This window comes from Heloderma suspectum, chromosome 4 (genome assembly GCF_057233095.1).
Source record: "Heloderma suspectum isolate Gila_16-S chromosome 4, 16-S_ref, whole genome shotgun sequence".
In the NCBI taxonomy this organism is placed as follows: Eukaryota; Metazoa; Chordata; class Lepidosauria; order Squamata; family Helodermatidae; genus Heloderma; species Heloderma suspectum.
The window spans coordinates 203,996,338-204,021,007 of record NC_139461.1 but is presented as its reverse complement, the minus strand read 5'-3'; the positions used below and the strand labels follow the sequence as shown (position 1 = coordinate 204,021,007).

At 40.1% G+C, this 24,670-nt stretch overlaps 1 protein-coding gene across 5 annotated transcripts in view; it reads right to left on the bottom strand.

Moving 5' to 3' along the window:
* The window catches only part of ZNHIT6 (zinc finger HIT-type containing 6), a 211,618-nt gene that overhangs the window by 169,818 nt on the left and 17,130 nt on the right, over positions 1–24,670 (bottom strand). For all 5 annotated transcript variants that reach the window (XM_084852040.1, XM_084852039.1, XM_084852042.1 and 2 more), the window contains 4 exons: positions 23,899–23,967; positions 22,613–22,693; positions 22,294–22,374; positions 778–902 (listed from right to left, as the gene is read on the bottom strand). In XM_084852040.1, the coding sequence (XP_084708166.1) occupies positions 778–902; positions 22,294–22,374; positions 22,613–22,693; positions 23,899–23,967 (356 nt within the window). The remainder of the gene's footprint in view (positions 1–777; positions 903–22,293; positions 22,375–22,612; positions 22,694–23,898; positions 23,968–24,670) is intronic.

The window sequence follows — 24,670 nt, the reverse complement described above, 5'->3', positions numbered from 1 at the left end:
TCCCCACAGTTGCTAATCAGATGCTGATGGGAAATTCACAAGTTCCACTCCCCAATTCTGAATTCCAATTCAGAATTGGAATTCAGAAGCATGCTGCCTCTGATCCTGGAGGTAGCATGTCCTTAACATGAAAAAATATTTTTGTGGAAGATCTTTAATTTTTTTTACCATTTGTGCCTAATATGACTCTAGAATATAGAAGATGAGCAGAAAAATGAACTGGAAACATTATTTTCCAAGATACTTTAAAGGTTTCACAGTAGATGAAGCAGAATTTCCTCAGTTATATAGCCAACGATAATTTGAAGGAGATATTCCAGAATTGTATCTGCTTTCAAAATAATATAAACTTCCAATTACCAAACAGACATTTGATCTGGTAAAGCAAATCAACTGCAGATATTCACAGTGCAAAACAGTCCAGAAGGGTATTTGTATGACAGGTGCATGTTCATCTACTTATCAAATTTGATGGCTCAGAAGCAAGGGACTATGCTGTTCTGATATATTTCACACATCATAAACTGGTAAGTAGAAAAATGCTGATGATGCTATTGCAATAGTTAAATTATATGAAATTTAACTAGCAAGAATAAACATATATGCCAATCTGCAACTGCTGAGAGCATAACTGAAACAGAGCAAAAATGTTTTATATTTACAGGCCAATACCAAAGTAAATGCTCATTCCTGGCATTAACAAGGACATTAAATGCCTGAGTTGTTTCTTGTTTAAAACAATTTTTATTAAGTAAAATAAAACACCTTTATTCTTACCATGGCCAAGAATCACCATATCTGTCTTGATTTTTTGCAAAGCCACATGCAAAGTTGGGTATTCAATGACAACCTTCCCTTTCAAATTGTCTAGAAGGCCTTTGTTGGCATCTAGTTCTTCATACCTTGAAAAAGTAATTGTAAAAGTTAATCGGCCTGCAAATATTAGAGAATTACAGTATATGTAGCATATTTCTGGATGTTAGCAGAATTCTCCCCTCCCTCAAATCCAAGCATGTGAAAAAGCAATGGAACTTCTGCAACCCAAAATTCTGTTCCAAGCGTGACTTGCTTGCTCTATGCTGGAAAGCTGGCCTCTCTTACAAGGTAAACTTCATGTCTTAAAGGTTTTATCATTATGACATAAAAATGTCTAATTTCATACTGGATCAGTGCATCTTGGGCACGTGTGCACCATATGTCAGTGTCTTTGTTAATGCTGAAGCACTGTGACCATTTGTTGTACACACTGGTCTACCATTTCAAGGGACAGATATTCAAATACCGTCAGACTTTCCCCCCTTTAAATTATCAGGATTCCTCAGAAAAGGTGTCAACTAAATTTTACCATCTGGGGTTATATGAAAATAACTTAAATATCTGATGCCCTGGTGACTTGGTCAGCCCAAACGATCCCTTTATATACTAGCAATTCAGCTTGCATGCTGTAAACATAGGACATTCCAGACCACCACTGGAAATCCCCCAAAGCTCATTCACGTATTTGAACACGTATTTGAAGCAGTAACAGAACTCCCTCTGCTTAATATTCTGCCTCAGTGTGCATTTCTGTACTGATTTGTTGGCCTCTGACATGAGACAGATCTAAAAATGGACCATTTTCAGACTGTTATAGTATTTAGGGTTTTGGGGGGCTACAGGCACACCAAATTTTGGGTTTCCAGAAGACGAGAAAGTACCTTGACTACGTGTAAGTATACTACTTGCCACCCCTTTTAGAGGGAAAGATGTAGAACTGTTCCATTTTAGCGTTTCTCTAGTAAGAATGTCTTTGTATCAAATCTTTCCTTTCCACAGCCTGACAGTTTAAATAACAGCTTAATAATTTGACAGACACATATAAATGCCTCTCTTTCAAATTTTTCTAGTAATCAGGGTATCTTTCATCTGTTTTTGGTATTTTTATTGGGTGCATAAGCTGCTCTAAGTACCCTACCCGGATGGAAGAGGCTAGGGTGTAACTGATTAAATAAATATAAATCTTGATTTAACTGTGCCAAATCTCAACTTAGTAAGTGCTGTGGCAATACCATAACCATCCTGGGGCACACTCTGAATGTCCAATTTTGAGTCTCTTTCAGTGTAATCATGTGTGCATGTGTCTCTGTACTAATTGTCACTTACCTGGCTAGAGTAAGGGAGACGCGTAGCCATTTGGGTTATACCATTGTTACCAAATGGGATACACCATTTTAATCATGTTTTGAAGGAGAGATATGCAAAATGTTTTATTTTCAGTTTCTTCTAGTATTTTGTTGTCTTGGACTACGTGTGTGGATTGAAAAGTTGGAGACAAGAGAAACTGCAATGTGCCTAAAAGTCATTTATTCCAATTTGAGTCAGGATCCTCAGCATATGGAGCTAACATATACCCTATAGATACATCTGGAACTTGGAGGTCCACCTGTTGTTTTATTTAATTGTACACTTGCAGTCTCAAGACAAGTGCTTCATTCTATCATTTCATTCTGCTACAGGATCAGGCTTTTGTTGTACACCTGCCCATTAACCCGAAGTGCCTCCCTACACAGCAGGGCACAATAACAACTTAAAGCATCACCCCGCCAACACCGCTGAGTCTGCTCTGCCTAATAAATTCAATTGTATTTCAGTGCAAAATTGTGTGCTAGTGCCTTGTCATAGAGTTGCTTGGTGTCCATCCTCCTGAAAGTGGATGGATGGGCCCTTTTGAATCACCTCCATTCCTGAATCTTGCTGTTTTCCTACAGGGATGGGTGGGACGACAAGTTATATGCAACTCATGATTATATACAAGCCCTGAGCTAGCTAGCTAGCTAGCTAGCTAGCTATTTATTTATTTATTTATTTATTTATTTCATTTCTATACCGCCCAATAGCCGAAGCTCTCTGGGCGGTTCACAAAAATTAAAACCAAACAGCACACAATAAAACAATTTAAAATATATAGAACATTAAAGCCACAATATAACAACGCAACCACAATAAAACCTAGCCGCAGTGCAGGAGTTTAAAATACAGATTTAAAACAGCAAAGCTAAAAGTTCAGAAAGCTAAAATGCTAAAATGCCTGGGAGAATAAAAAGGTCTTCACCTGGCGCCGAAAGGAATACAATGTAGGTGCCAGGCGAACCTCGCTAGGGAGCTCATTCCAGAGCCGGGGTGCCACAGCAAAAAAAAGCCCTCCTCCTCGTAGCCACCCGCCTCACTTCCTTTGGCAGGGGCTCACGGAGGAGGGCCGCTGACGATGATCTTAAGGTCCGGGCAGGCACATATGGGAGGAGGCGATCCTTCAGATAACCTGGCCCCAAGCTGTTAAGGGCTTTAAATGTTAATACCAGCACTTTGAATCGGGCCTGGAAATGGACTGGCAGCCAGTGCAGCTGGAAAAGTACTGGAGTAATATGAGCTTGCAGGCCAGTCCCTGTTAACAATCTTGCTGCCCTATTTTGGACGAGCTGAAGTTTCCAAACCGTTTTCAAAGGCAGCCCCACGTATAACGCATTGCAGTAATCCAGACGAGAAGTTATCAGAGCATGGATCACTGTAGCTAGGCTATCTCTGTCCAGATAAGGGCGTAGTTGGTATACCAGCCTAAGCTGATAAAAAGTGCTCCGTGCCACTGAGTTCACCTGTGCCTCAAGTGACAGTTCAGGATCCAAGAGCACCCCCAAACTACGAACGTGATCCTTTAGGGGGAGTGCAACCCCCTCCAGAACAGGTTGAATATCACCTACCCGGGCAGACAAACCACCCACTAACAGTACCTCCGTCTTGTCTGGATTGAGTTTCAGTTTATTGGCCCTCATCCAGTCCATTACTGTGCCCAGGCCCTGATTCAGAACAGCCACTGCCTCACCTGGATTTGATGAAAAAGAGAGGTAGAGCTGGGTGTCATCCGCATATTGATGGCACCTCAGCCCACACCTCCGGATAACCTCCCCCAGCAGTTTCATGTAGATGTTAAACAGCATAGGGGATAAAACAGAGCCCTGTGGAACCCCATGGCACAATTGCCATGGCACAGAGCAATAATCCCCCAGCACCACCTTCTGGAATCGGCCATCCAAGTAGGAGTGGAACCACTGTAATGCAGTGCCTCCAACTCCCAACCCAGACAACCTATCCAGAAGGATACCATGGTCGATGGTATCGAAAGCCGCTGAGAGGTTCAGAAGAATCAACAGGGTCTCACTCCCCCTGTCCCTCTCCCGGCAGAGGTCATCCCACAGGGCGACCAAGGCAGTTTCCGTTCCAAAACCAGGCCTGAAGCCCAACTGAAATGGATCTAGATAATCCGTTTCATTCAACAATGCCTGGAGCTGCCCTACAACCACCCGCTCAAGCACCTTGCCCAGGAAGGGGATGTTGGCCACTGGTCTATTACTGTTAACATCCTCCGGGTCCAGTTCAGGCTTTTTCAGGAGTGGTCTAATTACTGCCTCTTTTAAAGCAGCATGCATCACTCCCTCTCTCAAGGAGGAATTTACAACCTCCTGAACTACCAATGTTCAGCAAGGGGTCCATCCATACATACCAAATGTTGGAAGTTTCCCTTTGTGTATGATAAAATTTAACAGAATAGCACCATTTTGTAGCACAATGATATCTGAAATTTAACTGCTTGGTAGAGTTAATAATTGTTTGTTTGTGGAAATAGAATTTAAAATGCTATAGCCTTGTAGTTTAATCTAGAGCTCCTCACATCCACAGCTGCAAACTGAACTTCCAAAAGAAAACCTCATTTATTTGTGTGTTCTGGTTTATTCATGTGACTTGGATCAACCAGCCAATACCATACAAGGGAGACTTTCTCCTTGGGAGGATGCATTCAAAGCCAGGAGTGTTTCTAAATACTTGCAGTAATCTTAACCAAGCCTATTCCTTATAATTATAACATAAGAATGCTAAACATAAGAGATTCTACACATCTCAGGAGCAAAATTTTCAAACCCTAAAGCTATTATCAATCAACACTATCTCAGCAATTACTACAAAAAACCAAAGGAATTGTAATTATTAAATGACTACCAAGCTACTAAATCCAGTGAATTTAGGGTTCAAATCCAAAGTATTCTTATGACATAGATTCCTACCGCCTTACCTAATCTTGCCTTCTACAAACTACACCTGCTGTAGAATTCCTTACCAATACCCCCAATGTATAGACCAATATTGCTAGTAAATGTCACTATTTATTACATAACACTGTATCAGGAATTAGATTTTTTAAATTCAAGATGTTAAAATATGCAACTTGCTTTTTCTAGTTTTGGAAGAAACAACTATAAGCAATGGCCACTTCCCTCAAATCCAGCTTCAATCATCATGAAAATATTTGGTTTCATGTTTCTTTCAACCCACAGTAATTATGACCAGTTCTTACTGAGACCTTTTAAAAAAGGATAACAGTATATAGCATTTCTAATTCAAAGAGAGCTTTCATTACTCGTGGATTAACACACGAACAGAAACATATTTACTGATTTATTTACAGTAATTTAATGCAAAGTATGGCAATACCTTTCCACTGGCAAGAGTCTCAACACATTCTTTTCTGGTTAAGCAAACATTTACCACCAAAAGGCTAAAGTCATTCACATGCCACAATATACTTTCCATTATCTCATGTTTTAGACAAAACATCTTTAGCGTCCAGCTTGGCATAGCATAAAACATTTGTACTTTAAACTATTTTACGATAGTAAATTATTCAAGTGTTAGATCACCAAGGCATAGCTTTAAGTAAACTTTATTGGTTGACAGACAGTGACAGCTTTTGGCAAATATCCAAGACCTTGGTGTAGTGTGAAGAGCAAAGAATCAAAATAGAAGAGAATAGTTTTTCCTAAAGTAATCTAACTAAGTAAATACCTGGAAATTGTTACTCTGTTTTTAACTCCTTGATTATCCCTTTCCCTATAAAAAATGGTGGACTCTATTCTGCTTTCTCAAATACAACTTTCTTCAGTGCTTTCATGAATTAAAAAGTGTCACCTATTTATCAAATCTATCAGCACCCCTCCCTGCACTTCAAACACACATGCCTAAAAGAAAAGTGTTATCTATATTAAGGCTGTAATCTCATACCCACTTATTTGGGCATAATCCCCATTGAAATCAGTGGGACTTACTTCTGAGTAGACTTGTATATGATTGCATTGAGGAATATGTTCGGTTTGGCCATTTTTCACATTTAACAAAAAGGTATCTAAAGTTGAGCATACTTATCTACAGCTATTAAAAACAAATCTTTATTTCTCACATCCTTGTTATAATGTAAAATGTTAGTTTAGTTAGTTTCATTATTAGTGGGAAGAAAGAGATGGAAGGAAAGTGATGATAAAATTATATATCCACATCCAATCACCCTGGTTAGTACACATGAGGGCCGAAAGATGGGATACAATTACTTTTACAAATAAATATTAAAATTAAGCGAATTTTCCTGGAATTCTTAAAAGAATATGACAGGTAGGTCCACAATTACCCATCTTTATTCTAAATGAAAGCACATTATACTCCTAACTTTGTTGTTAGCTACCCGTTTCCCATGTTCTTTCCTTAAGCATTTCCCCCTTGCTTCTCCTACATTCACAAATCAGTTACAGACCTACAACCTTTTCTGCCTTTTTCAACTTGGGTTTTAGAAGCATCTTGGTCTTATCACAGCTCTTCTTTGGGATCTTTGGGGTTGGGTGAAAGACAAGAAAATATTTGGCTCATTTCAACCGGTTATCTAATATTCTTCACAGCAGCCATTGTTACTAAAGTCTACTTTTTCGTATTCTGCTCCAAGCATCTCTATATAAAAAGACTGCTTTAGTTAGCCAGTGACATGCTTTACTTCTACAGATTATGCTGGGTCATTTCCTTGAATCTGATTTTTAAAAAACCAATTAAATGTATACCCTGCTCTTCTGTCCTACCAAGGCTATGAAGGTGGTTCTCAATATGAACATAAATATGTTTGCAATGGAAGACTATGCATTAGTAGTTAGATACCATGTGATATTAAGGGCAGTATCCAATGGGTCGCTTCTGCCCCTGCAGATTTCCTTCTACAAGCAGGATCCACCACTTATGCAGTGGAGATTTAGCGCTTCTTAGAGGAAGCCCCCAAACAAGCACAAACATTCATTTTTTGGATCAGGACAGGTCAGCATAGCTCCCTTATGCTCCGCTGACCTGCCCCATTCTAGAAACAAGTGTTTCTGCTAGTTTTGGATTGCCCCCACAAGCACTAAATTGCCGTTGTGCAAGTGGTAGGGACCACTTGCACGATGGAATCAGCAAGGCACAAAAGAATTAGTGGGGCTTAAGTGTCCTGTTGGATACTGCCCTAAGGAATAAACACGTGGTTTTCTCACTACTTAAACTCTGTGATAAGCACTCTGGAAAATATCTTACCTCAAGTCCCTCTGTTATGCAATAAAATCAATACTGCATACACGTGCTTTTTTTTTTTTAAACCATGGTTCTAACTTCTGAAATCAGCACAATACTGCCACCATATTAGAAGGATGTCTAAGAAACAACTAAGCAAGTGTCACTACTGAAACAGAATGGGTTGGATTCACCTCTTCTGCCCCAAGGGAAAATATGATGTCTAAGAATGGTCTTACTCACCAGGGCTGTGTGTTTGCATGTTAATGCCTTAATAATATCCATTATGACTGACCACAAGTCACGTAACCTCCAACGATCTTATTGGCTTTCAAGAAGGCTGAAAAGGATCCCTAATCCTTCTGTAAACTGTTGCACTATACAGCTCCATCATAAATGTATACCTCTTCAATGGAGCCTCCAGCTATTATCTCAGTAATGAACTCAGTCATCCCAGCTAGTTCAGACAGCAGGAAATTCCCAGCTAAGATCAGTCCTTCCTGCATGTCATCTGCAGGGCCTTTAGTTTTAATAATGGAATTTTTGTAGTCTGTGATTAAAGATAAAAATGGAAATCTTATACAACTGCTCTCCTATGATAAACGCATGAACATCTCATTAATGAGTCCTTCAGATGAACAATGTGCTTTGAAAAGAATTCCTTTATCACCAACTTTTAAAAAAACTATGCTGACATCAGCATATAAGAAGAAATGGAGATGACTCCTGAAGCAGCTATGCCCACCATTACATTTTAATGGAGCATTCCTTTACTAGAAAACAATGTCAAACAGAAAATATAAATGACAAGCAAAAGAGCATGTGAATTTTGGGACTAAATTCTATTTCATGAGTGTTAAGAGAATTTAATGAAAGATTTCCTACTAATAATAGTGCAGAACGTTTAACCCCATTTAGGAGGGGGGCTTTAGGGAGTGAGGAAGCACAGAAGAGATGTACATAACACTTAAGATTTCTTTCAAGTTCTAGTTTTGAGGGGCTGCAGCTCAGCAGTGATAATAACTAACAGATGGACATTCATTCCTAAGTGGTGAATAACCCTTCCTTGTGGTTATGATTTGCGAACAGGAAAAATAGTGAGATACGCTACTACAGCTAGGGAAAAATACATTCTGGATTTTAAATTCAGTTTTGCCTAAAACTACAACATATCTTAAAACTTTGTACTTATTGTCTGTCTAATTACTAATCTCATCATTCTGATTTGGGAAGAATTAAAGGAGTTAATGTTTTTCAAAAGGATTTATAAAGAACTTTGGCACTTGAACTACAGTTTGGTTTAAACCCCATAAAAAGGATTACAACACTACAATGAAATGCAGTTTCTTGAAAATGAATATGCTTTGTCCACTGGAGTTATCAATTGTTCCACCTCAGTTAACCAAAAGTGTCTGTGCATATCAGCCGCTTGCATATTTACCTGCTGTCAATCTAGACAAGTAAAGGATACATTATTAGGAAAAGGGACAAATGGAAAAATATCTTCACTGCTACTTAGTTCCAGTTAAGACATTTTGGTCAGCTAACTTAAAATAATTCGTTATAATTAATTCCCCCACCCACACAACACACCCTTTCAGCACATTTCACCACGACACTGAAAGTGCTATTGCACTTATGTCCTGCCTGTGGCTTTCCCATAGGCATTTGGTTGGCCACTGTGGGAAGTGAATGCTGAATGAGTTAGGTATTTGGTCTGATCCAACGGCATATCCTTGCAACGTATTACTCTCTTTCATAAAGGCTGATGCATACGATTATAGTCTTTTGAACTGTAAACTGGTATTTCATATTTTTGCCTATGCAAACCAAAATGGGATAACTGACATTGTTACAGAGAACAAACGTTCCTCCATTTTGTGTCTAACATTTGAAGAACAATCAGAAAGTGTCACAAGGGCTCTCAGGAGCAAGGAAGTGAGAATAGACCTCCCCTGGGAGGAAGCTAAACAACACTAGTGCCCCTGTCAAGAAGGCCCAGTCTTGAATCACCATCCACTATACTTCGGATGGCAGAGGAACCCAGAGCAAGGACTCTTGAGGAAGTTCTTAAGGTATGGGTAGATAATGTGGGAGAAGGCAGTCCTGGCTGTCAAGATTAAGGTATGGTACCAGGGTATTTAGGGCCTTAAAAGGTCAAAATCAGCACTTTTAAGTACATTTGAAACCTAAAAGAAGCCAAAATTTGCATGGTATGTTCCCTGCAGCCAGCAATGTTTAACAGTATAGCAGCTGTACTCTGAACCAGTTGTAACTCGCCAGAGGGCCCCATGTAGAGTGTGCTTGTGCTAGAGTAATCCAGTCTGGATATCAGCAAAATGTGTATTACAGTGGCTAGGCAGTTCTTCTATAGAAAAAGGGTGGAGCTAGCATACCAATTAAAGTTTGGAAAAAGTACTCTTGGCATCCACCACCACCTGAACATGCAGGAGTATCACTGAATCCAAGGAAACACTTGGTTTGCAAACCTTAGTCTTTCAGGGGACTCAAACCAACCTACCAATTCTAGGATTAGCCAGATTCCCTACTAACAGTACTTTAATCTTGTCCAGATTTAAATTTTAGTTTGTTCACCCTCATCCAATCTATTATTAACTTAAAAGCTCCATTCAGAGCTTCTATTGCTTCCCCAAGGTTAGATAAAAATGAGACAGATGGAGTTGGCCATTATTAACATACTGACACTGCACACCAAATCTCCAGGCATCCCTCCCCAACAGTTTCACATAGATGTTAAGTAGCATCAGAGCCCAGATGAAGCTTTGTGAAAACTCTTAAGCCAGTGGCCATGGGGCAGGGCAACAGTCTATCAGCAACACCTTCAGGGACAGGCTGTTCAAGAAAGACTGGAACTGCCAGGACAGTAGCCCCTAGGCCCAAATGAGCAAGACACCACATAGGCAAACTATGGAATTCCTTACCACCAGATGTAGTGATGGCCACCAATTTGAATGCCTTTAAAAGGGGATTCGACAAATTTCTGGAGGAGGAGGCTATCAATGGCTACTAGTCCTGATGGCTGGATGCTACCTCCAGTATCAGAGGCAGTAAGTCTAAGTATACCAGTTGCTGAGCAACATGGGTGGGAGGGTGCTGTTCCACTCATGTCCTGATTGTGGGTTTTCTGTGCACAGCTGGCTTGCCACTGAACAGAATGCTGGACTAGATGGACCTTCAGTCTTATCCAGCATGGCTCTTCTGAATTTTGTATGTGAAGTGCAAAGCAAATTGGTCAAGTTGCCCAAGGGTCCCCGCAATGCCTCCCACTGGACAAGATGTAACAGACTCCTACCCACTTGCTACTTTTCCACTAAATGGCACTGCAGAGATGCAATGCTTGGGGAGAGGTATGCTTTCTTCATCACAATCATAGCCATGCAACAGATGCTAAAATGAGCTCTCACCTGCAAGCGGTCAGATTAATTACAAGTCTACCACCACCTTTGCTCTAGTCATCTTTCCTTTCACTTCACTGCCCAAGCTTTCACAGACCAAGAAGCTGACCTCTAGTTGGCAGGAGAGGGTGTCTAAGTCAGTCACTCAAGCCATTTCTCCATTTCAGATGTTAACTAGGACTTCAATAGGACCAACAGTCATGCCAGCAGAAAAATCCCACAGATCTGTCAGAAAAGCATAAGGGAGGAACTATCTTAACAGGTCACTCATGCCTAAAGAATTTCAGACTCTCCATAAGTCTAAGCCCCAACAGGTAATCATATGACCCTGACAAAGGAGCCACACAGACTTCCATCACTCCCAGACCATCTTCTTCCTATTCAGAACAAAATACCAGATAGAGTATGCCCTGCCACAGATATACATTTAAGACAGAATATGACTGTCACAAAGACCACGACTTTCTGAGTCACACTAGACAAGAGGGTGTTGGAGAGTGAAGGTTGAGTGACCGACAAACATCCAGGCCAACCCTCAAGATCATCCTTGCCTAACAGTCTTCCTGCCTGAGTGGACCATGGGATTGGCAGTTCACTAGCAGAATCCCCATTCTGTCTTGAGAACCCATCTCTAGGTACACACACTCAAAATTAGGTGGCTGTAGAAAGGCTACTTGGTAAGGGAAATGGAATGCCAACAGACTACAGAGAAGACTCCTCCCCATCCACTCTGTCTAGGCTGCGGCTGAATCAAGAACTGAGGAAGGTAAGTACAAATCTGATTTGTCTCGAGCCTCCGGAGATTGTGGAGAAACAGCTAAAATAGAAAACGAACGGGGGGTGGGGATTTATTGCATGAAAAACAAGAGATTAAAAAGCAGGTGTGACATTCAGAGCAGGAGAGAAGGCACAAGGAGCACTTCTGAGGTAGCGAGAGGTAGAAGACTATTTCCCTTCCAAGCATTCTCTTTTTTGCTACTCACATAGCATAGAGGAAAAGGAAAGGTAGAAAGTTTAATGCTTTAGGAAAGGCAAGATTAGGGAGAAGCACAGTCAAACTTGAAGTACAAGTTGTACATATATACATAGCGGTCCATCAGGATCTAGGTGTCTTTGAGAAGCCTGGAAAGTAAGAATTGAGCTAGAGGTCATTTGCTAGCTCAGTGTAAGAACTGAATGGTTAAAGACTCCAGCAAAACTTGTGGCAGTATGGAGCTTGCATCTCTGTATGCCAGTCATTAAATTCTGTGTAATCAAGAGCAAGTTTATAGAAGGCAGCAGTACAATGGGAGCTGAATCTCAGGAAAGCAGATGGTAGGAAAATATGCAACAAGTAAGGAACAATAAGAGGAAATATGAGAAGTAGTTAGGGAATCCCAGAAAACAGTGTAATCAAAACAAAGCCGGCGCACCCCCTGCCCCCGCTACACACACACACGCACCGTCCTTCCCAAATGTAGTATTGTGTAACAAGGCTTCAGTGTTGCAATGAACATTTAAAACACCAATCTGAAACTGAAAAGGGAGGAAGATTGTGTCAGATTAGATTCAAGTTAGCTCAGGAAAAGACAGAATTGATTGGGGGGGAAATCTAGAATAAAAGTCAGTTAGTGAAATGTTATGGAAATGGGGGAGGAGAAAAAGGGAACAAGGGCCAGTCAACAAGGAGGGAGGGAGGGATGGAAAAAGAGAACTGAATTATTAGAAATCTTGAAGTTCCTTTTAAAAATCTGTGTCCAGTAAACAAAGTAAGTTGGTACAATTAAGAACTGTCTTTTAATAGGATCTGGTCCTCACTGCTGGAGTATTTCTGGAATTATTAATAAATTATTATTATTTATTATTATTGTGTGGTTTCATCTCACACAAGAGGACAAGCACAATCCATATTGTGTTGTGAATGGAGGCACTGGATGGTAATGTGTGTGTACGCTGGGTATTTTGTTGAATTTACTGATAAGCCTAGTATGGTATTGCATGAAAGCCAAAGAGTTAATTTTAAAAATGTTGATGAAAAGATACAGATAATGGCTAGATAAATCAGACATAATACTGGTTAAAAGTATACTGGACCATTTAGGTGGAGGGGGGAAGCCATTAGGGTAACTGCTCTAGAATCTGGTTACCAAACAAATGAAACATCAAGGTACTGAACATTTAATGAAAGTTTAAGATTTTAACTTAACTATGAATGAAATGTACAATTCATAAACATCTGTCAAGTTTATAGGTAAGAGGGATATTACTACACAGATGTGCAAAGACTACAAACATGGAACTTTATGAAGTGGAAAGTACTTGGAGTTGTACAGCACATTCAAAATCACCATATTAAAGAGCCTTTCCTACAGCAGAATAACCTTAGTATTAAAAAAAAGTTCTATACATTTCTAATTGCTGAACAGTGTGTAAATGTCTTGGTAATGGCTCTTTAAAATCAGCTTCAGAGGTTTAATAATGCTCATGGTGTCCAAATGATATTACGATATAGGCATTTGGATGACACAATATATAATATTGCTCTATGTTCTGAAGAGAATCATGGCTAAAGATGCTTGCCCAATTTTCATATGATTGTTTTCTACATAGAGATGATTTATGTGTAGGAAAAATGGCACATGTGACTCCAAAGCACAGATCTAAAACTCCAAAGCTGCTCAAGAGGAAAGTCTGAGGCACAGTGATGCCACAAATACTGCCTGGATCCATACCAACACAAGCCTCTTTGAAGCACAGACTCAGCTAGGAGGTGCACAACCTGCCAATCTTGAAGCTGGTTATCACTACTGGTGGGACACTAACTGGCAGCGGCAGGATTGTCTGCCAACATGCATCTCCACCAGGTCACTTAATTTGAGCTTAGTTATCATAAGTTTGGCATTTTCTGGAACAAGAGATTGGGAGCCTAGGTCAGAATTATTAAAGATTTCCCATCTGATAAATATATAGGAAATATTTTGATTCACACATTGCAGCCCCAGAAGAAATTCTTCTCTTATGCTTTGTTTAAAAGTCCTGCTGTACATTTCTTAAGGAAGAAGCTAAGATATCATCCCAAACCACAGCACACCAATTCTCACCTTCCTTCCCAGATATCTTTTAAGCAGAGTCCTTAGCATTCCCGATTCATGTTTTGAGATTGTAAGCTGCCATGGGAAATGTGGCATTGAAGGTGCAGGGTATAAATCCCAGAAATAAAATATTTAGTAAGCACAGTTTCCTATGTTAAGGAGTGGTCCTTGTCATACAAATCTGTTTCTACGCAGATTCATTCCCACAGATCCAACTTTAAATGTAAACGGTACATTACCCATATCTAGGCAGTGTGTGATCTTCAGGTCTAATGGGGGCATTTTTGTAATACCAACTAACATATGCTGTTAGCGCATGTTAGAAAATGGACTACTTTACCCCAAACCGATCAAATCAGCCTGGGTGCTCATCGCAAAATATCCCAACAAGACCACATGGACAACGGGCTGAAAGATTAGCACACTCTGAATGTGAAAACATTATTGATCATTCTGGTAGACTGAATAGTTTACTACAGAGAAAGACCCTCTACAACAGGGGTGGACAACTTGTGGCCCTCCAGATCTCTTGGCCTACAACACCCGTGATCCCTCACCATTGGCTAAGCTGGCTAGTGCTGATGGAATTATAGGCCAAAACATCTGAAGGGCCACAAGTTGCCCACCCCTGCTCTAGAATCAGATTGTCTCTTTTTATGTGTATGTGAACTTAACTGAGTAGCTTCAAGAGCAGACCAGGATGCTGACAGTACAGTTACATGGAAATCTACCTTAACAGTGGCTGACATAATGACCCATGCGGGTTTCTGCAAATGGCAAATTCATACTAAAGAAAGCCTTGGATCCAGGCCAGGTATTTCAGATCTGTAAATTGTATATAAGCTCCACTCCACGCACCACTGTGTTCTACCCAAACTCTCACATAAGGTCCAATATGTGGACATAAATATTAAAAACAACTCATACACAAGAGAATCTAAGTAGTCTGCTCATCTTGCCAAACTATACTTATGACAAAACATTGTGGGAATAAAAAGCTGATGCAATAGGAATTGCATAACTCTGTGTGGGTCTGGACAAGGGCATCTGGAACAAAAGTACAGGCTCTTTAATCTATTGTGGAGAGACCGAAACTCTACTAAAAAGGATAGTTACTGCTATGAATTCATTTTATTTGGCATGTGTCATTCCATGAATAAAGAGAAGGTTGGGGTTATTCTCTCAATTAATATACAATGGGATATAAAACAAAGATCTTAAACTGTATTTCACCATTCCATTATAGGTCTTTCCATTCTTACAAAGGTTTTATTTGCTGTCTACTTGCCAAAAAGCTACTAACCCTTGAAAAACAAACATGTTCCAACTTCTCTGCCAAGGAAAGAAGGTCAAACATCTCCTGACAAGGTCAGAAGAACAGTTCCAGTTCATTTCTATCAGCAAGAGATAAACCAAGGGATTCCCTTTTGGCAAGGTGAAGTGGAAATAGTTTTGGGGGTTCTTTTCGACATCAACATGCAAGATTTCGATCTCAAATCCAGCAAAAGAAGCAATCCAAACAATGCCATTCCCAGTTATACCTATTCACCTTAACCCACCAGCTCAAATTCCACAACATCCATATACTTTGAAATATTTCTTGATAGGTCTATTCAGAAAAGAATTTCTAGAAAGTCTGAGGTCTGTATGAAGCCCACCCCCCTTCTTAAATCTGTTAGAGAAAGTCACCGCTATTCCATCAAGATGGGTACAAAACACACTTTGGAGTGTACGCACTACTGACAGGCTTATCAGTTCAGTGTTTTTTGAAATGTACAACTTTTCAGCTGTAATCCCAATGCTTTACCTTGTACAGTATTTTTCTGCTGTGCATGTCAGTGCTATGAACTACAGAGAAGTGGTGATTGGTCAAATATGACTTCACAGGCTCATAACACTAAGGTATTGCTGGCAAACCTGATCATGAGTAAATGAGAGGCTAATACAGGTAAATAATAAAAAGGTTACAAATGTTGGAATGGGGCACCAACAAATGACTGGTGAGGAAATTGGAATCTGGAGAAGTTCCAGTATCAAGAATCTCATTTTCCAAAGGTTTGTTTGAGACCCTGTTGGATTTAATAGCTTTCAGGAGTAAATAAAGTCTTCAACTGTTTGATAGCCCCCTAATTTGTTGTTCCTATACTACAAGTAATAACCTAATGTTTCTGATCCACTGATTCATTTCTAGTTATTTAAATACTGTACTTCTTCAGAAGTAATGAGAAGCTATTGGTTACTGCTATTCACAATTTTCCTAGGCAGTTTCCTCAGTAAGGTTCCCAAATAAAAAGCAGTTAAGGTACCACAAACATTCAATTTGGCATGCTGAAGATTCAAGATATTACACAAATGTCTTGTTAACTTTTCTTAGTCTTCTTAGGAACATAGGAAGCTAGTTTCTATTGTGTCAGGCCATCGGTCTCTCTAGCTCAATATACACAGACCAGCAATGTCTCTCCAGGGTTTCATACAGGCATCTTCCCTCCCTTCTTCGAGATGCCAGAAATTGAACCTGGGGGCTTCTCCATGCAAAGCATATGTTCTAGCCCTCTCCTTACAGGGGAAGGAGCACATCCCGTGGTGACAAGGCATGGAAGCAGGCTGCTTATAGGCCATTCCCACTTGTTGGTAAGGTAATTAATATAGCCCTTGTACAAGGCTTCCTTATATTATAGGGGTACAGAGAAGAGCAAAATTCTATCCAGTACAAAAGCGTTGAAAGTAAAACAAATACAGCAGATAAAAGACACAATCACCCTGATCCAACTAAAGAGATTCATGCACAGAATCAGGCTTACACACACACTTTTTGCTGGATTGGGAATTGCAGATGAAGAACAATTTCCAGAGAGGTAGCTGTGTTAGTCAGCCACAGCAATCTCCCCCTCCCCCCCAGCAAGAGTCTTGTGGCATCTAAAGACTAACACATTTATTATGGCATAAGCTATCGTGGACACTGTACGTTTCAGATGCATGATGTGTTAACCTTAGGTTGGCAGATTTTTATATACACATGCTGGGTAGTGGTGGTTTGTAAACAGTGAAGTCAGACGGACTTGAAATGCAAATAGTACCAATAGTGATAATTACCACAACACTTGCCATTCACAAAACATTGTTGGGTAGCACAGACATCATCACACTGGTGAGCAGATTAACACATGAAGTGTTAATCAGATACAAATCTGAGTGCAGATGCTATTTATTGGCACCATATTGCTTTTGATGGAGTGCACATTCAAATGCACAATATCAACCTACATTCCGGTGCAATTAGTCACATACCTTTTGAATGTGCAACTAGAACCAGAGCAGAGCCAGAATTGTTTTACTAGCTAACTCACTGAAGGCAGTTGATGAAGTTTTTGACCCAATGACACAACTGATGCTTGCTAACATGCTATATTAAATGCATATTGAAATAAGCAAGAAAGGAGTTCTATTGCTGAGGAAATGAAACAAAAGCAGTTAGCCTCTCAGCAGAAAATAAATACCCACAGGAAATGGACATAAAATGAGAAATAAGAGCAGTGACTACAGCAAGGGCTCTTAAGTCCATTTCCACTTTTAGGTATGCTAAGCTTTATCATGGTCACAGTACAATGACAATATTTTACCAAAAGTTCACTTTTAAACCCTGCTGAAAGATCAGGAGGTAGAAAAACCTCTAAAGAACTCTCATATTAGACAATGTTTCTAAACTGCAGTTATAAGATAAGATGTTATGCTTGGATAAAGCTCAACATGTTGTGGATACTTAAAGGAGAGCTAAATAAAAAAATTCATATAGAAGACAGTCCACATTTGATCACCGCTACTGGGTGTGTCTAATCCATGCAAGTGCTAAAGTGAATGGAAATCATCCTGAAATAACAGTTAACAGCTTTAAGCTGTGAAGCAAATAGCATTGACAGAATGGAAAGCAAACTGTAATCTTTACATATTTAAGGAAATATGAATGCCACTCAGGAAAGGTGGCTCTCTCCCAAACAAAACACACACAGAGAATGCTCGTCAGTTGGTGGGAGTTTGCTGCCACACCTCATGCACCTTCGGAAGGATGCCTTCAAGGCCATATGCCCTGAGGCGCTTATGATCCAGAGATCGTCTCAACAAAAACAAATAACAATGAAGCAGAAAAAGAGAGAAAAATTAAAGAAGAAAAAGTAGAATGAAACCTCAGCAAGTCCAAAACACAGTCTAAATAGATGAGCGGTGTTCCCCGCAAGGCTACCATAATGGTGGCCGAAGAAGAACTGAGGGAGTAAGCAGGACCCCGCTGGGGTTATGCGCACTAGGATGGCAGGGGAGGAGTTCCCGGCAAAACTCCTCAGCTATAGAAAGTTCCCGAATGTTGAGGCTCTGTGCAAGCACAGAGCCCATATGTGTGATGTACAGAGACCACGAAGAAGTGTTACTTCTGAAAGTAAATCTCAAAATTTTACTGCATTTTTCCATCAGCCAGCATCAGAGGAAGGGTTGTTCTGTCTCAGCTAACATGCGTGTGGTTACCAGCAGTGAGAGAATTAAGCAGGAGAAGTCTGAAGTACCCATTTGTAGGCTGGTACCCACACTACAACTAGAAACAGGTAACCAAATACACTTCCTCCAACACCTGCTCCCTTATCTGCACATAGACCAACATCATTACTGAAAGAAAGGTCACCTTGAGATATTGAGATTGGTACACAATTAATGGTTTTAATATGTAAGGATTGCAAATTACCAAAGTAGGTTTTGCAATGAAAAAAAATAGAGGCTCCAAAACTGTAGCTCTTAGGCTGGAATGAAAAAAATGTTTGGCGCTAAATTACCTGCCAACTATATGGTCCACACAATATTAGGTATAAAACAATAATATTCAGGTCTTTTAAAACATAAAACAAGGAGAGATTCTTCGCAAAATAAATAATGAGCATCACAAAGAGCTACTGCAGGTATAATTCTAGCCAACTGTTAAGAGATTTGTCATGGGCCACAGACCCCATGATCGAACATTACATCTGTACTGACATTAACCAGAGTTAACCCTATTCTTGGGGCACTCCTAACTAAGCATTTGAAAACAGATACTTCTGGCTTTGTAAAAAATAGCTCAGTGAAAAGGTTATTCTGCAATAAAAGCTTGTCTCAGCCATTGCAAATATGAAATATGGAATGCCATACCAATCATTTGAGATTTGTCACCAGGATATGTGTGATTCTATATACTTCAGTTGTCCCAAACATGCATTTTGTTGCGTAATATCACATCGTCGCTTACAAAGACTCCTCTGACCAGCACCTTGGGAAAATGAGAAGGTGTACTTCCCCAACCAGATTGTATAATTTGGCAGTTGTTTCTTTCCTTCCCTTACTGGAAAAAGCAATAATTCTACTGCATGAAGTCATTTCGAAGGCATCCCAAACATAAAGCATTAGACAAAGTTATTAACTTATTCTGAAGAGGACAAATAGTTATTTCCAAAAAAGAATGTAACAAATAGCAAAAATCTTCCAGGATGCATCAGCTAAATTCCTTGCTTAGAACTGTTTGCTTCCCAAAACAGGAGAAAGAGGAATAACAAAATCACCTACTACATTACTAGATGGCAATTTTAGTAATTTACCCAGATTTTGATCACTGGCAATCTGATCCTATCCAGAGAGAAAGTATACATTTTATAGTGTTCAACAAACCTGCCTACAAGTTGTTTAAATGCCCTAGTATTTCTTTAATGATGCTTAATGGTCATTTTAAGATACAACCTATTCTAAACATATCTAATTTGTACAATATTCTTGTATCACCTGAATTTCAGAGACGATCACTTGGAATTTTGGATTACAGACAATTCAGATACACTCACAGAACCGGAGCCTATCAGTACACTCCCATATGTTTACTCAGAAGTAAATTCTACTGTATTCAATGGGGCTTACTCCTAGGTTAGAGCATATATAATTGCAGCCTAAATTGTTCAAGGGCAACACTCCACTAATCGACCTACCAACTCACCCCTCCCTCAAGTTCACCATGAATCGCAGAAAAAGGACAGGAGGGATTTGAAAAATTTAAGGGGATGGGTAGGAAGATATGTTTTCCTTTGGGATGGCTTTGCAAAAACCAACATAAATGAAGACAAGATCCAGCCCTCCTCTGCAACTGCTCTGGCATACACAGAGGACTTAGGGGATGGGAAGGCCTTGTTTCACTTTGGTTTTCAGAGAAGGCAAGAAGTGCAGGCATCCCTCTTGCAGCTTGCTCCTTCTAATGCCTCCATGAGCACTGAAAAAAGGGGAAGCAGCAAAAGACTGCTGAGGAGGGTGAACCTTCTCTACAGCCTGAGATGTGGGAATTCTTCCTCTTGTCATGTTTCCCCTTTTCCTCCACCATCAGTTGTGGCACATCCACCTTCCACCTTCTAATCTCCAGACTGCTTTAAAATCCCTCCTTCTCCACTTCACATTCTTTTTATTTTCCTATTTTGTATGAGACTGAATTAGATCCTCTCTCACGCTTTACCTGGTATTTGTGAGGCTGGGTGAGCACTATTCATAGACTACTTTGTGGACATGTCTAGAGGAATTTCTGTATTGGCCACCAATTCCAGAGCAAAAAGGTAAAAGGATGATGAACTTGCTTGCGTCAAAAGCAAGAAAAACCACTGTGCACAGCTGGTGTTGTAGTGAGCAATGCAGAACAAGCATGTTACTGCTGGCTTTGGCTGCAAATGAAAGGCTTTCCTATTCTCTACTACCAACCACTCAGTTCCAGGTGAAGAACCAGAAGAGTTGTGGTTGCTGCTGTCCTAACAGGTGAGGAATAAACCCAAGTCTTGAACAAACATGATCTCAACGTTTCTGTGTTTTCCAAAGGTCTGGCATGGTTAAACAATACCCAGATCCACCAAGGAGGGAAGGGCTGGCCCTTGTATTTTGCATGGAGAGGGGAGGGACTAACTGTGACCACAAGTAATGGCCAGCTAGTAAGCCAAACCAAACTGTGTTGACCCCTATTCCAGGGGCAGGATTTATACTATACCAGTGCACTGAAGCTTTCCTTACCTCTGCCACAGGCATTCTTTCTTATTGTGAACGAATACTGCACAAATTATACTGCATTAGGAAGGAAAGTTCTGTTGTTCTTAACATAATTACTTTTTAGTATAGCTGAGATAAAGAACTAATGAAACAGAGTGACCTGTCTTCTTCATGGTGTAGTCATGCATTCCCTCTCTAGCTTCAGTTACTGCGAACCATCATGTCAGCAGCAATGTTAACTCAATTTATGACTAAACAGGATTCCCGCTTAGCTAGGGTCTGAAACCAGGGTTCCAAGCCGATTTCAAATCCTGATTAAGAGGGGAACTTGGCTAATCTTACTGTGAATAAATCCCTGCCAACAAAAGCTTGTCCAAGAATATAACCATGCTTTCTCTTAACCATAGTCAAAAGATGCCCCCTCCATTACATCGGCACCAGCTTAAGGGTGCAATCCTATGGGTTGCACCCTGGGTACACGTAAGTCTCCGAACTTGGAGGCTTATGTGTATCCAATGTGGATACGTGCTGCGTTTAAGCTAGATGGGCGATTTTGCCCGTCTAACAGAGGCTTTGGGGATGGAGAGGGAAGGAGGCTGGGGCGGTGATAGGAAATCATGTAAGCCAGCTGCCCCGGTTTTCTCCCCTCCCCGCCTCCAGGAATGCCCCCTTTCCCTTGTCTCCTCACTCCGTTTTGCGAGTGTGGAGAGGTAGCCAGCACGGTTCTCTTCATGCCAGGTACAAGGGGGAGGGGAGCAGTTTCCTGGCTCCGAGCTTGGAGCCCTGTCTTCAAGCTCCGATCCAGTAAAGCGAACAATCCTATGTCCCCCAGATGCTGTCTACAGGACACAGGATCGCTCCCTAAATGTCTGAAACAAAAGATTCACAGCAGAGAAACCACATGTCTAAGACAAAACCTAAACGGTTTCTTAAATCACAAACATACTGTTCCATTTTATTTCTTAATATAGGAAGCTGCCGTATAGTGACGTGGTTTGCAGGACATGACAGCCAACTATGCTTAATTTACCTGTGGGGGCTGTCGCATTGTGTCATGCCCATGGGCACCTGGCTTGCCGTTTGAACCCAGTTGGTAGGGTTATTTGAGGGTTAGACAACTCTCAAATAACTCATGGCTTGTTTTAGGATTATTTTCTTCCAAGCAAAATGGCACTTAAAGCAGCTAGGCATTCTACCACTGAGCTATAGCCCTTCCCCTGTGTGCCAAAAGTTAGAAGAAAGTGCTTGGTTACATCCTTCTTCATACAGTCTTGTGTTTTGAACCTAAGGGATACCATCTCTCTACACAATTTTCTAATCAGATTAGTATGTAGCCATCTTATTTCCCATAATATACATGAAGATGCAGTTTCCCTTTATAAAAATAAAACTCTTACCTAATGGAACTGTGCGGCCTGTTTTCTACTTTCATTAGAATTTGTATGTCTGATTGAGGGGACATTGTGTAGATTTTTAATCTAAAATAAAAGACATAACATTTGATTAACTCTGCCACATAACATATAATCTATAAGAGTGTTTTATCCAAGAGAAAACTACCAAAGTAATGTGCTTGCTGCAAGAAAGTACAGATGTTTAAACTTATTTTTTAAATTCTATGCTGTTCCTTCATTGCCAAAGGCAATGGGATAAGACACATCACAGACATCCCAATATGCTTTAATGTTTGAATGCAAATTATTTTTAAGTGCATACCTTTGATGAATAACAGGATTAGACTCTTGAGGATCAATGTAAGGCTTAAGAATGTCACACAATGGTTTATCATCTGGCACCCTTTGCTCAAGAAGACAAAAGTGTGTCAATCAACATAACTAGTCAGTGTCCAGTTCACATATGTGAAAATGCAGTTTCATAAGCCCCAGTCTTATAGCCATGGAAAAGACTATAATACAGGGGCAAAGACAAAACATATGAGAAGGAAGCCTGGCTCTTTTTACCTTCATCCAAGAATACCAAGGGTCATTCTTGCAAAGGCAGGGGTGGGGAACCTCAGGCCTGGGGGCCATATCCGCCCTGCCTGGGGTCCCAATCTGGCCCTCCAGGGTTCATAAGAAGTCCACGCCTCCTTCCCCTGGCCCGACTCCTTTTTCCCCAACCCAACCACAAATTATTTAGTGGTCTCCTGGTTTTTGTGCAAGTTTTTCTCTATTCTAAAAGGTTGAAATGCCTCTCTAAGGCTTAGTTACTGTCAATAAGAGGCTTAAGCTAGAATATTTTTTGTACTTTGGTCCTGGCCATTTTGCCTTTGGCCCCAGCCGCCACTGGACTGTGGCTCCCAAGAGTATCTCCAAAATGGAATTTTACCCTCAGGCTGAAAGAGGTTCCCCATCGCTGTGCTAAAGGTTTCCTGTTCTAAATGTAAAGACTGAACAAAGCTAGTTCAAATTTAAAGAACCCTTCTACATTTTATTTACACCTGTTCTAATGGAAGATACCTTCCTCTCATCTTTTCTATATAGGAAATTGTAGAGGGAAAAGAGCCCCCTTGAGTGACAGCATTTACAAAGCAAAATAGCTTGTAATGCAATATATATCCATGCATCACAACAGGGACATCAGGCACTATATAATGATCTAAAACAACCTTCCCCAACTTGGTGCCCACCAGATGTGTCGGACTATGGGAGTTTAGTCCAACACATCTGGGGGGCACTAGGTTGGGGAAGTCTGATTTAAAACTTCCTTGATTGCATAAATGGATAAAAGAAGCCTAAAATGTATATAACAAGGCATTCAATAATAAAATAGTTCAGTGACACACTTAAACAATAAAGATGAATGTTTTAAGCATGACGTTTAAGCTAATTTTAAAAACTAGATTTAAATTTCATGTGATGAATTCAGTTTATTGGTTAGCCAGAAGGCTGAAATGATAACTCTTTTAGAGCAAAAACCAAACAAAGTTGTAAAACAGAATATAGCAGTAGATGCTTAAGTTCCATATTAAAGAGCTGCTGCTGACAAAAATATTCATGTACCTTTTTTCTGTGAATTTAGCATGACTGTGAAGAAATATGAGCTTCAAGTGCCAGTAGAACTTTCGATCTCTGAAATGAAACCAATACAGATGCTTAAAGCTTTGTCATGTAAACTATTAATTACAATTGCAGTTGCTAGGACTCTTTTGCGGAAGGAGTTCAAAACAGACAAGGAGTTGGAGAAAAAGTATCAATATCATCACACAGAGCCTGTTGACATGATCACATATACAGTTAAACCTCTTAAATTGCTTCCATCCAAGATCTGTTGACACAACTAAGATTTAATCCAATACTGAGCAGAATTAATTGCTACAGCATGTTCTAAACACAATGCTTCCTCTACTTTCTGTGTAGTTTAAAACTTTATAAACTGCTGCTTTTCTGATATCTAAGATGTGATAATACTTCTTTTCATATACATTTATCAGCCTATATATAGACACAAGTATAGTGTTTAAAGGTACCCTGATATTAGTGAATGAAAACAATGCAGTATTGCCATAGCAAAGGTACTTTTGGGCTGATAAAATAACATGCAGTTGAGTCCAACTGGTCACAAACACATGCACGATAGCAAAACAGTAGACCAATCTGTTGCTATGTACAATTAAATACACACCTAAGCTAGTTGGGATTTTAAAGCACCATAACAAGGACAGCATTTTGCAATATTTACATGGAGATCAAGATGCATGTTTTCTTAGAAGGAAGAAAAAATATCTTGCTTTAGAAACTGACCAGGCAATGTGATGCCCACTAATGTCTCTCT